The 14933-nt window shown below is 38.2% G+C and overlaps 1 protein-coding gene across 2 annotated transcripts in view; it reads left to right on the forward strand.

Annotated features, from left to right (window-relative positions):
• The window catches only part of LOC131079119 (probable magnesium transporter NIPA4), a 99219-nt gene that overhangs the window by 43584 nt on the left and 40702 nt on the right, over nucleotides 1-14933 (forward strand). For both annotated transcript variants that reach the window (XM_058016997.2, XM_058016998.2), the window contains exon 7: nucleotides 13035-13127. In XM_058016997.2, coding sequence (XP_057872980.2) covers nucleotides 13035-13127 — 93 coding nt within the window. The remainder of the gene's footprint in view (nucleotides 1-13034; nucleotides 13128-14933) is intronic.

Raw genomic sequence — 14933 nt, forward strand, 5'->3', positions numbered from 1 at the left:
ATTGTTTCGGATCAAACTATATGATCCATCAACAGGGAAAGAAAGCATGAGAAGAGAGAAATGAGAGTTTAGCAGACCCAGATACCTAAATCGATGGAAGAAGTTGGGGCTCAAGGTTGATTAGCACAAGAACCAAGGCACACAAATAGAGAAAGAAGGTGTCAGTATTGTGCAATACTATACCTTTCATTTTTCCTTCAATTGGGTCAATCCTAAGAAGGTAATAAAGAGCTTCTGAAGCAATAACAAACAGGGCAGGGGCAAGAGGACACCCCTGCCAGATGGATCTTTCTATCACAAAGGGTTCAGACAAAGAGCCATTAACATCACATTGTGCAGTAGCATCTTGGAATAACACTTAAATCTTTTTTCACAGTTGCTCATGAAAACCAAAATCCTCCAATATGGAGATAACAAATGAACATTCCACCTTGTCATAAGCCTTCTCAAAATCCAACAGCAGTATTCCAACTTCCTGATTAGTATTATTTGCCCATTGCATAGCTTCCCAGTGGTAACCAGATTTTCAAGAATGCACCTTCCCCTTATGAATCCAGAAAGTTTGAGTAGGCTGATGAGCTTAGTAAGAATATCAGTTAGTCTCAAGGCTAAGACTTTGGCTAGAATTTTGTATTTTTGTATGAAATATTTAATAAGGTGATTGGTCTCCAGTTATTTTTGCTACTTTTATCCCCCTCCCTTGCAACACCTTAATAATCCCTCTATTAATGTTTTTTTCTTAAACCTCTCTGAACTGCCTCATTAAATAGCCCATACATGTCATCTGCAGCCCATTCCAAAAATGCCTCATAAAATCCCATTGGCAGACCAATTGTCTCTGTGGGTTTCTGTTGTGACCATTTCACACATCGCCCCATTAGGATGGCCCCCCCACTCTTTTTTCTTAGGTTTTGCTCTTCCCTTAGCTAGGTTTTCTCTTTGCTTGCTAGGTTTGGAGTGAGTGAGTGGTCGGCTGGGTTGGGTAGATTAGGGTTTCTATCAAAGCTGAGTGAAGTCTGGAATTGGGAGGTCATAGGTTGTCTACCTGGACCCTAGGGTTGTCTTGGAAGAGGTTTTACCTTTTAGGGAGATTAAAGATGAATAGATTGTGCTGAAGGACGAAAGGTCTCAGTCCAAGGTTGGTCAGAGTGTTGGTTTTCATGTCAGAGTCCTGTTTTCTTCCAAGTCAGAGTCGACTAGGATGAGTCAGTGGCCAAGGGGAGATTCAGGAGGCGATTTTAGGAACTGATGAGCAAATTCACTTGATGATGGTTGAAGAAGTCTTGGAAAGTTATATCCAAGGAAAGGAAAGGAGGCTTGAGGTGTAAAATGAGCGAAAACCATGAATTTCGCTCCTGACCCTTCCAAAGGGTCCAAGGCGAAATTCATATTCCTCTGCCCTGCTCCTTGTCCTGACCAAGTTTGAAACTTCTATTGCATGGTGTCGAAGACTGGGATGCATATTTGCCTTACGAAGAAGGTTTGAAGTGACAAAATGATGAGAGTTAGCTTGGAAGAGGAAATTCGCTTCTGACCCTTCCAAAGGGTCCAGAGCGAAATCCTCATTTGACCCTCAATTTTGGTCTAAGGCATTGAAAATGAAGATTTTGAGCCAACTAAATGGCAAGGAGACATAAGGGTGATAAGGAGAAGTAAATTTGACCAAGTTTGAAGTGAAAGGAATGAAATTGAGTGTGAAATCAACCCAATTGGATGAATTTCGCTCTTGACCCTTCCAAAGGGTCTAGAGCGAAATTCTTTGAGGTCACCTTTTTCTCCTTGTTTGCACTGGAAACCTTGATTCCTTAGGCGTGGTAAGGGCAAATTTTCATATTCTAGCCCTAGAGAGTGATTGAAGATCTTGGAAAGAGTGGATTTTGCCAAAGGCATGGACTTTCGCTCCTGACCCTTCCAAAGGGTCCAGAGCGAAATCCACTTTTCCTCCACTCTGCTCAAGGATATGACCAAGATTGTTGACTTTTGAGGCATAATTGAGAAGGTTTGATGCATGTTTGCCTTAGAGAGGAGGTTTAGGCCCTTGAAATGATGAAAATCAACATGGGAGGAGAATTTTGCTCCTGACCCTTCCAAAGGGTCCAGAGCGAAATCCTCCATTTAGCCTTCCTTTTGACCTTAAGACCTAGTTTGACCTTGCTTGGAGCTAGTTGGATGGTGGATTGTCTTGATTGCGATAGGAGGATGATTGAATTGATCAAGTTTGAAGGAGAATGAAATGAACCTAGGTGAGAAACTAGCCAAGAAGAGGGATTTCGCTCCTGACCCTTCCTAAGGGTCCAGAGCGAAAATCCCCGTAAATCTCAATTTCTCACTTGTCAAGGCCAAATTCCTAGTTTCTAAGGCATGTATGGAAGTGTTAGACATGTTTTTGCCTTAAGGAAATGACTAGAAGTGGAGGAAACGGAGGATTTTAGCCTAAAAATTGAATTTCGCTCTTGACCCTTCCAAAGGGTCCAGAGCGAAATTCTTGAAAACACTCATTTTCCCTTTAGCCAAAGTCAGGACCAAGATAGAGATGCAAGGAGAGTAGTCTATGTTTGCCCCCCAGAGAAGATTGAAGAAGGAAAGATGAGCAATCAAGCCCAAAACATGATTTTCGCTCCTGACCCTTCCAAAGGGTCTAGAGCAAAAATCTACCTAGCCCTCATTTTCTTCCTTTTTTGATCAAATTTTAATATCCAAGGCATGTTGAAAGGAAGAATGGACATGTTCTTGCCTTAGGAAATGTTTGAAACCAAAAAAGGGTGGAGATTTTGTCCTAGAAATGGAAATTCGCTCCTGACCCTTCCAAAGGGTTCAGGGCGAAATTTCACTAAAACCACCCTTTTTCCCAATTTTGTGCCAAGCCTAGTGCAGACTAAGGTGAATTGTGATGAGAGAAGTCCCTGGAAATGACTTTGAGTTGCTAGTGATCCACGAATCTGAAGGAATTGAGCAAAACCAAGATTTTCGCTCCTGACCCTTCCAAAGGGTCCAGAGTGAAAATTCTACAATCACCTACTTTCCTTGCAAGACAAGTCAAACTTTGGGTTTTTATAGCTTGGATGAGTGTGAAGAACTGTTTTCTTGCCTTTTGAAGTTGATTCAAGTTGAAAGGATGGAGGAAGAAGCCTAAAACAAGATTTTTGCTCTTGACCCTTCCAAAGGGTCCAGAGTGAAAAACCCTAAAACCATCTTTTTCTCCAAAGTTTGTGTGAAGACTGGCCGAGGCCTAGGTGAGAAAAGCTCTTTGGATTGCCCTTGAATGGTTTTTGATCATCAAAAATGCAAATTTTGAGCTAAGACTTGAATTTCGCGCCTGACCCTTCCAAAGGGTCCAGAGCGAAATTCTGGATAAGTCCTGTCCCTGGCTAGGTTTTTTGAGCGAATTTTCCTTTTCAAAGCTTGTGAGGATCAAACAAATGTTGCCAAGTTGAGAAGTGGATTCAAAATGAGGGAGTCTAGATGAGTTGAAGTGAAGAGAATGGCGTTGAGTGTGGATAAGCAAGCAAAAGGTGAATTTCGCTCCTGACCCTTCCAAAGGGTCTAGAGCGAAATTCTTCAAACCCACTATTTCCTCCTTGTGTTAAGTCAGGATTTTGATTCCTAGAGTGTAGTTGAGATTGGAGTGAGGTTATTTAAGCCTTGCAAGATGAGTTGAAGTGAAGGAGATGGAAAATTAAGCCTAAAAGGTGAATTTCGCTCCTGACCCTTCCAAAGGGTCCAGAGCGAAATTCACAAAATGTCATGTTTTCTTCAAGATAATGTTGAGCCAAGTCAGTGATCAAGGTTAATGGACCTTAGAGATTGCCTTAGAAGAGATTGTCAATGAAACAAAGGTGAGTTTTGACCTAAAGAAGGAATTTCGCTCCTGACCCTTCCAAAGGGTCTAGAGCGAAATTATCATCATCACCTAATTTCCCCATGTTAGAAGCTAAAAAGATGTTTCCCTAGGCTTTGTTAAACTAAAGCTAGCATATGCTCACCTTTAAGAGGATTTTGGAGTAAAAAAATGAGGCAAAATCAAGGAAATCGCTCGTGACCCTTCCAAAGGGTCCAGGGCAAAAGCCTTGGAGATGCCTATTCTTCACCTTGTTTGGACTAAAACAAAGGCAAGTTGCAAAGAAATGATGACAAGGTTGTGAAGATGTTGATGAATGGAGTAAATGTAACTAGGTGAGAAATTCAAGCAAACCTCCTTGGTGTGATTCAAACCTTCCTCATACCATGAGCGTTCTAGTGGCTATGAAAACATCTTCTATATTTACCTTGTCTCTTCAAATAATCCACAAGCGAATTTATTCAAGGCACATTTTTCCTAGTTAAAATCACTCACTAAGCCTCACCTTTGATAAATAAGGCAAATTCACATGATTTAGGCATTTTTAAAAATAAATAAATAAATTTCTTTCATGCCTTTAAAATAAAAAAATCCATTCTTTAGCGCTCAACACACTTTATTTTTGCTTTATTACCAAGTCGGCCAGCTTGTGCAAAGCTTTATTTTATTTTTTTTACACACATTAACCAAGTCGGCCTAGTGGTAAAATGATGGGAGCGCCCTATAAAGGAGAGGTAAAATGATGGGAGCGCCCTATTAACCATATTGAAGATTAGATTTGATTTTCTATATCAATCCTTTGTAAGGTTAAGTCTTGCATAATCTGATTTAATTCATAAGTAATATCAATTTGAAAATTCATAATTCTAAGGATTTATCACATTATTTTCAAATTGCAATCTATTTATTTCCTTGAAAGGTCTTAAATCTCCTACCTTAAGATATTGTGCTCAAACCTAACTTAAGCCTTTTGTGGAGGTATCAAATGACGGACCCCAAGGCCAGTGGATCCACTACCCGATAGGCTATCATCAAAGAAGATCATCAAAGAAGATTAGAAGAACGATGACTTGGAGACCAAGATCGTGTCTAAGTGGAGCAATATCGGAGACACCAATCTAGGAAACTTCAATGTGAAGAAGTTTTGAGAAGCGCCCTACATTGGCAAGCCGTCGCTTGTTGCCAAGAGGATAATTGAGAGTGGCATCATCAAGGCCACAGGCTTCCCTCCTGCAGTCAAATGTCACGAGTTGATGATTGAATGTGCCTGGCACTATGATTCACATTCAAGGATGATCGTAGCCGAGGATGGAACTGTTCTAGCCTACCTTTCAGAGGAAGCTATAAGTGAAGCTTTTCATCTCTCGGAGCCTAGAGATATGATCTACAAGAGCTTGGATGGAGCTAGGTCTATCTACGAGGATGATCCTGATACCTATTTGAACTTTATCAAGAAGAATTGGTTACTCAAGAGTAGACCTCGCTTGAACTAAATACCTAATACGCCACATAGAATTGATTTCCAAGAGGATTTCAAGGACTTGATAACCATGCTCAATCGGGTTACTGGTGCCTCTCAAGCCTTCTTCTTCAACAAGTGGATGTTCTTCTTCATACGAGTGATTGTCCAAGGAAAAGGAATGCTCAATTGGGCTAGAATCATTAGTATTAACCTGGACGTGCAATTGAGGAGCCTAGCCCCTACCAAGTCATTTCACATGAGTTCATATGTTATATATTCCTTAATCAGAAGTTTTGAGTATGCAGGGCTACCTCACAGAGGGGTTGTTGGGAGAGGACCCGGAGAAATAAGAGTTTGTGATTCTTATCTTCAACTACATCATCCGCCAAAGAATGACTACAAGCTAATCAATGACACCTTCATGATGTATATCGCCAGGACATTGCAAGGAGCGATTCACCATCGATTGTCTACCGAGGCACAAGAGCTCGTGAAGAAACATGGTGCATGGTTCATTCAGTTTCCAAAATTCACCTCCCTATATGTTGCCAAGGTATCCTACAAATAGGATAATATTACTTGAGGTGACTAGATAGTTGGCAACCTATGCTAGAGCATCAAGACATAAGCATAGAAATGGAATCCCTGTACCCATTCTACTAGGGAATTCAATTGAAGTATGTCCTAATTCTCAAGCCGCGGAGGATGCAGAGAAGGAGTTATCTCTATATTCGTTCACATCCTTTGCCTCAAGGGAGAATTTCGATCCTCATGGTCACAAGGAAAAGACAGTTGGGAAGAAATACAAGCATGAGTTCCAAGTGGAGGATTTTTGGATGAATATTCAAGATGATATGGACATGAAAAGAAAGATGCATTTCAGATTACCCTTGGATCTCATCAGGAAATGTAAAGTTTACAGAGTAGCCGATCAAGCCCAGGATAGTGGTAGATATCTCCAATCTTCCTATGAGAAGGAGGATAAAGAGGTGAAGATAGATTGGAATGAGCCAGAAGTTGCAGACCTAAGAGCATTGATGGATCCTGTGTTGAATTGCACTCGCAGATGGGTGGACGTACAACATCAAAAGTTGAAAGAGCAGAATGTATCTATGACATTCACCCTGGAAACAAGAACAGAGGAAGGAGAAGCAAGTGTGAGTGAGAATGCTTCTCATTCTAAAGGATCGAAGAGAAAGGAAGGACCTGAGAAGAGAACCTTCCAAGAAGAAGCAAAAAGTTAATCCTGATCGTCCACCGAGTATGTCTTCTAGGCACGAAAAAGAAACAAGTCTAGGAGAAGATCAAAGACACATAGTGTATGAGATTGATGAATCTATGGAATCCATGGTACAAAATGATAAACAAGGTAAAGGACAAACACCTCAGCATTCATCAAGTCAATCTCTTCAGGTTGGTGCTAATGAACAAGAAGAAGGAAGGAATGATGATGAAGCAACATCTCCCTTCAGAGAAGATAGACCTCTGCCTAAGGAAATACAAGTGAGGGAAAGAAAGTCTTCTATTCCAGATTGGCTAAAAGAAAGACTGACAAGGGTAGTTGTGGTTGAGGAGGAAGAACAAGTATTCGATTTGGAAAGTCTCATAGGAAATTCCCATGAAGAGATAGAAAAGAAGAAGGCCACAAAGATGTCAAAGGTAATTAGAGATGAAGTAGGATCTAGAAAGGTACAAATAGCTACACTAGTGGTGGACAAGTATGAGGATGAGATTCTAGCAGAGGAATATGATCTAGAGACATTTGATCTTGGTCCACTTGCCTGTGAGCAAGCCATGGAAGAAGCAACTGATTCAGTGAGAGCACTTAACGACAAACTCAAAGAAGAAATGGAAAAGAATAAGAAGCTAGAAAGAGAGGTTAGTGCTTGGAGAAATTACTTTAGTCATCTTAGTCAGCCATTGAGATGACAAGATCCAACAATATCACCTTTGCATGCACTTCCTCCCGAATCGGTAAATAAGGCAGAAAAGATGAAGAACTTAGCCCAACTCATGAGTTCTTGGATTGATGAATCTTACAAGGTAGCCATTGAATTTGCAACAAGGATGATGAAGACAGTCCATCGGGCTATCCAGGTTCTTGAGATCATTCATAATCTATTGATAACTGTGGATGCATTCGCTCACACTAGGGATGTTGTCATCCCAGTCTTGCAAGTAATAAGAAGAACACCGAGATAGATTTTAGCACAAGAGAAGATAATGGATGGAGAAGCCCATAGCCTTCTGCAGTGGTCAACTTTGCTCTAGATGAAGGAAGTTCTTTTTGAAGACATCAATACCAGATGCAGTCGAGTTGAAGGCACTATCCACCCTATTCAAGACAAGGTGTTTGATATATTGTGTATGATCCTTGACAAAAGGATTGAGATCGAGACAGATGTGGATGTCCAAGAGTTGGAAGATAGGATCAAGATCATTTTTTGCAAGGAAGAGAACATGGTCAGAGAGGAGCAGCGAGGTCAGATGTATGTTACTATGTTCTTGATCGAGAAAACGAAAGAGCTAGAGCCTGGATGAGAGACGACCCTTCTCACAACTTTTGATCAAGTCCTCCACTTGGAAGAACAAATGAAGAATCTTCATGAGATTCCCATTGCTGAAATTGAGGGAATTTACGTCCAGATTCATTGAATATGCTAGAAAAGAGCATAGGAAAGGGAACAAAATTCTAGATGAAAAGTTGTTATAAAATGATGCGGCAACTTTATTCCCATTGCGCTATGTTTCCTCGTTATTTGTGCCAATTCCTATTGGCTATGGATTGATAATGTTTATCTAAATGGGGACTTTTTTTTGTAACAAACCCTAATTTGGGTTTAGGTGTCAAAATCTCAGCCATTGATCTTCTTTTGATCCAAGCCGTTCATTGTATTTGAGAGTGCTATATAAGCCCTCACTCATTTCATTTTAAAGAGTTAGAGAGAGTTAGAATCAGAAAAGAGAAATAAGTTTAATATTGTCAGTAGCAGAGAAATAAGTAGTGAAGAGAGAAAGTTGAACAATTGTTGTTTTATTTGGCTATGAGATCAATGAAATATTGAAGTTATGATGTATTATTGCAATCCTTGTGGCTATTTTCATGGTTGTTTATCTTCTTGAATCACTCTTAGTAGAGATAGCATTTAAGTTTTAAGATTGAAGGACGAATGTTGTGCTTGATCTTTGGTAAAACTCAGCATCCAAACCACTAGCTCCTTACCGATTGTAAGTACGCCTCGTGTGGTCAACTGGAGACATTAAGATTGTTTGAGAGTTCAATCATTGTTGGAGGTATTGATATGTATCTTATTGATAGTATCTATCCCATTGATGATTTGAAAATCATTGAATCCCCTTAGAAGATCGCATCAATTCCAGTGGAGTTGTAATCTTTTGGCAATATACTGAAATTGGTAGAGTTTTATCAAGACCAGTCCTCATTGAGTTGTTCTTAAGATTAGTTTAAGTATCACCTTTTTAAAACCTTTATCTTTTGATCTTTTTGAAACATCAGTTAGTATTAAAAGAATCCTGTTTCCTCATTAGAAAAGTAGTTGTACAAACAAGCTTTCCTTGAAAGTACGTAAGACCCCTTGTAAAACAGCAAACACAACGACCACTGGTGCTTATCCATGAGTAGAGATCCTACATAACAGAACCTTGAAGTTCCTCCGATTGATCCTTCTGCGATATCTTCAGCATTCGGGAACTTTACTCAAGAGAGGATAAGATACCTCTGGGTATTTTATTCTGTGTTTGGTCGTGTACAAAAGACACATCAACAGTTTCCCATTTTCCAGGGATAAAATAGCATTTTTAATCTTTTATTTAGATATATCCTTTTTTAACATAGCTGCCATTTCTAAACTGATTTTTTTTGGAATGATACTTTGGCTGAGTTGTTGAGCTTTCCTGCATTTGTTATTATTCTTATCATCTTCTGCAATGAAAAGGTCTTTGTTGAAAGATCTAAAAATTGCTTTGATGGCATCATTGTCTTGGAAACTGATATCATTCTCTATAATTGGACCAATTGCCTCTTACTATTTTTCTTCTTTAATAAATTAAAGAAGTATTTGGAACCTCTATCACCTTCTTTGATCCAGTTTATCCTGGCTTTGACCCTAGCCCCCTGAGCTCTTATAGTTTGAAATTTCGCAAGTTTATGCTTGATATCTCCTACCAGTTGGATAAGCTCCTGATTGTTACTGTCTTTTTGCACTGTCTTCTGCCCTAAGAAATTCCTCTTGGAGAAGACATCCAGTTCTCGTTCTGTCCATTGCATATTTTTTCCCAACGGTCTGAAATAATGTTTTACAATTTATAACCAGAATATCTCAGAATTGAATGGCAGATATACTAGGGGAGATCATCTTGTAGATCCTTCTAAGGGTGATCCCCTCTAGGCAATCTTTGTCATTCAGCATATCAGTATTCAGTTTGAACAAGTTGTCTCTTCTAATACAATTTTCAAAGTTGTTTTCCTTTATAAAAATACTTGTTTTAATAGGATGGTGATCAGACAATGTACAAGGAGTCACCTGCACACAATTGACCTCCTTTCTATTTTCAAATATGAAGGAATTTTCATTTGCACTATATCTGTCAAGTCTACTGTATATTCTTTTTCCATCTTGCTGGATATTTGTTTCCTTTCCAATGGATCAAACAATTTTAACAAATTTTGCATCCCTATCCAAAAGAACAGTTCATTTCCTTTCCATGCCCAAGGAGATCCGCCATTTTTATCTTCCTTTTGTTCCACAACATCTGTGGAATTTTAGGCAGATCAGAAGCTAACCATTTCCATACTTCAATCCTTTCTCTATAGTCATTCGGTGCACAAATTGAGTAGAACCCACATTTAACGTTATTTCTATCTATTATGCACCCATTTAACAATTTCTTGGGTGATCTTTTTGTGCCATTTTTGTTTTAAATTTTTCTTGTTTTTATTATCTGTACTATTTCCAATGGATATCTTCTCATAAGGAGTCTCATTTAGAGGCCCCTCGCAGACAAGGGAGACCACAATTGTTATTTCATTATCTGCATTGCATTTCTTGAGTGTATTGACTGTGACATCTATGAAATCTTCCTTGTTTTCAATAATTTTATTGTTAGTTTTGCATACTTCTTGATAAGAAGCCTCAGATTCAGGCCTCTCACAAACAGGGGTAACAACATTTATGACTTCCATATCCACATCACATTCTTTAAGTGCATTGAATGTGATATCCAAGATCTCTTTTATCTTCTTCATATTTGTATTTAGGGCTTTGAAGTTCTCCATTTTCCCAGTTCTAGTTTCTTTTCTTATATTCTTTTGTACAGGTATTGTATATTTCTTAATAATAGGACAATCCCTTTTTTCATATCCGTCATCTTTATATAGAAAATAGGCATTAAGGCCACTCAAACCCTCCAATTCACACTTGATACTTTTTTTCCAATTTTGATTTTAAGAGCCTTCGGAATTGGAATCCCGGTGTTAAATGACAATAAAACCCTTGCATCCAAATGTGGCACGGTAGACCTAGTCTCATCAATTTTGATTAAATTTTACCTATTGGTTTGAGACGCTGTGGCAAAAAAGCCCAAAGTTGAGCAGGCACATTTTTGACTAACTTCCATCTAGGAATGGAGCAAAACATAACTAAGATAACTTCAGCGTGCATAGTATCAGGAGACCATGAAAATGCTTTAAACATTGTCTGTCCCATGTTCCAATATTCCTTTTCTTAAATTCTCTTTTGCATATTATGATTTCTCAAAAAAATCACCAACAGTCCTTTATGTATCATATGACAGAAAGAGACATAGATTCCCATTTTCTTTTCCCAGATAGTTAGAGGGCAACTGTCAAAGAATATTCTTGAAGGCATGTTTTCAACATTCATGCATGCAAAAAACATGGCAATGTTTCATAACCCACTTTCTTCATTTTTAATTTCTTTAATCATTTCTTTGATAGGGTACACGAAGCACCTCGAGTGGAAGGATGTCCTTACCTTTCTCTTTGTTTCCTACAATCTCTGCTTCTCCTTGCTCGTCTGCACCACCACAATCAGTTCCAAGACCATTTAGAATCTCAAAGCTGGCCTCGTCCAATGGTACTTCGGCTTTCTTAATCTCCAATGCTGCTCTATTAGATTTTCTTTCATTAACCTCTTCTTGGGCAGCAATAGGGCTCACCATAAAATTAGATGGCCATGCAATAACTGCATTGGCCTAGCCAATCTTGAAACCACAAATGAGTACTGCACTCCCCCTTCATCTTAAATAAAATTTGTAATCACTAATTTAATGAATACAAGCACCAAACAACAGCAAAGAGAACAGATCCAGGAACATGAGAACCTGTCCTTTTTGTACCAAGACAACGGAGAAAGCTAATCAGATTCAATATCAGCGTGGAAGAGGCCTCAATCAGGTCAATCAAGGAGGGCCAAGAGTCGGTCATTAAAGTTGTACAGACGAAGAAATAATTTAAGTACCAAAAGGAAATGGGAGCCTTCAAAAATATTTGTAAAGATGGTGAATATACATAATTATTTTCGAAGAGTTGAAAAATTTAATAAATACTGGAACAAACAAGATATAGCAAAATTTGTGGGTGCAAGAAATATTGAAATAATAGAAGGCTAAATGTCAATGTCAGGACAGAGTAAAACATGTAGGAAAATGCAATTATCCAAAACCAGAAAAGAACAGAAAAAGAAAGCCATTTTGATAACTATGGTTGTAAATGGGCAACAGATTGGGGGATGATTGCTAGATTTGGGGGTTGGTATTAGCGTGTGGCCAAAGAGAATATGGGAGCTGTTGGGAAGACAACAATGACACAAAGCAACATATGGTATTGCATTGGCATATAGGTCCATGAGGTCCACATTAGGTATTTTTCTAATAGCTGAGGTGGATGTCACAGATATTAGACAGAAGATAGATTTTGAAATTATTGAATATGTTGGAGGATCAACCTTCCTATCTGTTGGTAAATCAGGAGTGTTTTATAAATACCAATGGCCTTTGTAATAGTAAAAAAGAATGATAGGCAGAGGGAATGAAAACAGTATGGATTGCGAGCTCTGTACCTGTAAAAAAAATACCCATCAATCTTTGCAGATGAAATTTTTTCTTGCATGCAACAAATAATGAACTCTAAGCCAAAGGCATACAATGTAGTTCGTACAACTTGAATCCTTCTCACCTCTTCAACTTGGGTCTTGCCCAATACTCAATTTTCTCAGTGGCTTGAATTTTGTGTTCAACATTATTGTACAATGGAAATGCTTTATAACAAATAAGTGGTTGTCCATAGGGCCAAGTAGGGCCTTTCCTCAATTGAAGTTTCAACATTTTGTAGATCTACTTTAGTTTTACTGCGTTAATTATGCAAGTCAAATTCAGATAGGTGGAAAAGTCTATCTGAGAAAGATGAATCTCGCTATGAGTTCTAATGATATGCCCTTTTGTAAATCCCATTCTTTGATAATAACTTAATCCATCTGGCAGCTACCATTAGTTAGGAAGTACCTATTAAGCCATGTCTGAAGCCCTATACCTTTCAAATGATATGAGAAGTAACTAGTAGTCACACCTTTCATAAGATATTTATGATCATCACTTTATTTAGTATGTGTTTACTTTCCAAATTATTGCTGACATTGATATTATGCCAAAGTTTATGGTAGCTTCTTGACATATTTTTTTTACTACATGGTGCAGGCTTTAGACACATTTAATACGGCAGTTGTGTCACCCATTTACTATGTAATGTTCACATCACTCACCATCCTTGCAAGCATAATCATGTTCAAGGTAGTGTACACTGCAAATCTTATCTGTAGTTATTTTGATTATTGAGCATATGTATTTTTATAAATGAAGGGAAAATAAAAGTGTCATAACAGTCTGAGAAAATAAAACTTGATTGTTGGCCTATATTTTTGAGGCTGTGTATTTATTTCTCTGATTCAATCTTTTGCTATTTAGCTGATATTTGTGAAATCTTATCAAATTTGGTGTTTCTTAATAATGTCATTTATAATACCTTATTTCAGAGGCCTATACATATCTCCATTCCAGTCGTTTCTTATGATAAGACACGTACACTAGATAACTTGCTTTGTTTCTTACTCTGCAGCTATTGTAGTAAACCGTTGTGTTATTTCCTTCTAAACATTATGCAATTGATAGACAAAACAATAAAAGTGATACCTAGGTTGTCTTTGGTTTTGTGAAGATATAAACCAAGATCCCAATTTTCTGGAAACTAATATGAGATCTAAGACATCTTAGCATGGAGATGCTATTTTGTATATACTGTAGAAATTTACTTACACACTGCTTAAATCAGCTAAAAAGGCTGTAAGACTATAAAAGGGGTGGAATGTCATACACTTATGCCCGTGGTTATGATGCTTAAATGGTTATGGATTAGCGCAGGTTTAGATATGGCATAGACTTAGGCCCATAGTTATGGTGCTTAAATTGTTAAGAGTACCAGGTTTAGATAGGCTGGGTCCAAGAAGTAAATAGTCATTCAATTGGGTGGGCTAAGGGATTACCATTTCCTCACTTATTATGTTAGTGGATATATGTTAAGAGCCTCATATTGTTTTCATATCAATATGGATTATTGATTAATTTTTTTGAGTTGTAAATGTAGAGTAGTCTAGTAGTCTTGGATCTTATAGTGGGAATATCTCGGATTGAATCCTCGCTTTAGGATAATTGTATGGTATAACCATATTGTAAGAATATTTCTATTTCTATTATGAGTATATTGAAGATTAGGGCACACATCTTTTATTGTTTAGTGTTTTTCTTTATATTGAATATTTGGTTCTTAACTGGTGCTATCAAAGTGATGAATAGAAGAATAAAAACAAGAACAAGAACATCAGGAAGAGGAACAGAAAAAAGAAAAGTAGAGAGAAGCATAAATAAAAGAAGCGAAAAAGGAAAGAGGAGGAAATCCTTCATTATGTTTCTTACCAAGAAAAGCTTCGTTATTGTAGGCTGATGGATTAAGCAAAAGAAGCTTATTGTCTGCATAAGCCATAGAAGCAAGTATAACTTATCAACAGTGACTTTGCTAAGTGGTTGCAGGGTTAACCAAAAAATATCAGTTTAATAGGTTTAATAGTTTGAAGATATAATGCTCAAAATTAGTGCTCCTTGGGGTTCTGTCCCTTATCTTTTTACTCTCGTCCCATATAGGGGACGTTTCGGGGACTCGGGGATGCCTAGGAAATGCCCCTCCCCGCCCCCTTTTTGTGCCAAATTTCAGAAACGTCCTAGGGACTTCAAAAAATTTACAGGGTACTTTAGGGGACAGCTAGACGTCTTTGAGATGGCCAAGGGATGTCCAAATGTCCCCCATTTGTCCCGTGGACAGCTAGCTCTCCCCTAACATGCTTAAGGACGATTTAAGTTATGTTTTAAAAAAACATACAACCTTTCAATGCTTATTTGTTTTATGACATGTCCACTAGGATTTATAAAAAATATGAAAATGGTGTTTTCCATGAAGGTCTGTGGTTTTGAAACTGCCCCTCGACCTCGTTGGGGGCATTGCCCGCAAAACCCTATCAAAATATATGATTAACCAAGTAATAGACC

This window comes from Cryptomeria japonica, chromosome 10 (genome assembly GCF_030272615.1).
Source record: "Cryptomeria japonica chromosome 10, Sugi_1.0, whole genome shotgun sequence".
Classification (NCBI taxonomy): domain Eukaryota; kingdom Viridiplantae; phylum Streptophyta; class Pinopsida; order Cupressales; family Cupressaceae; genus Cryptomeria; species Cryptomeria japonica.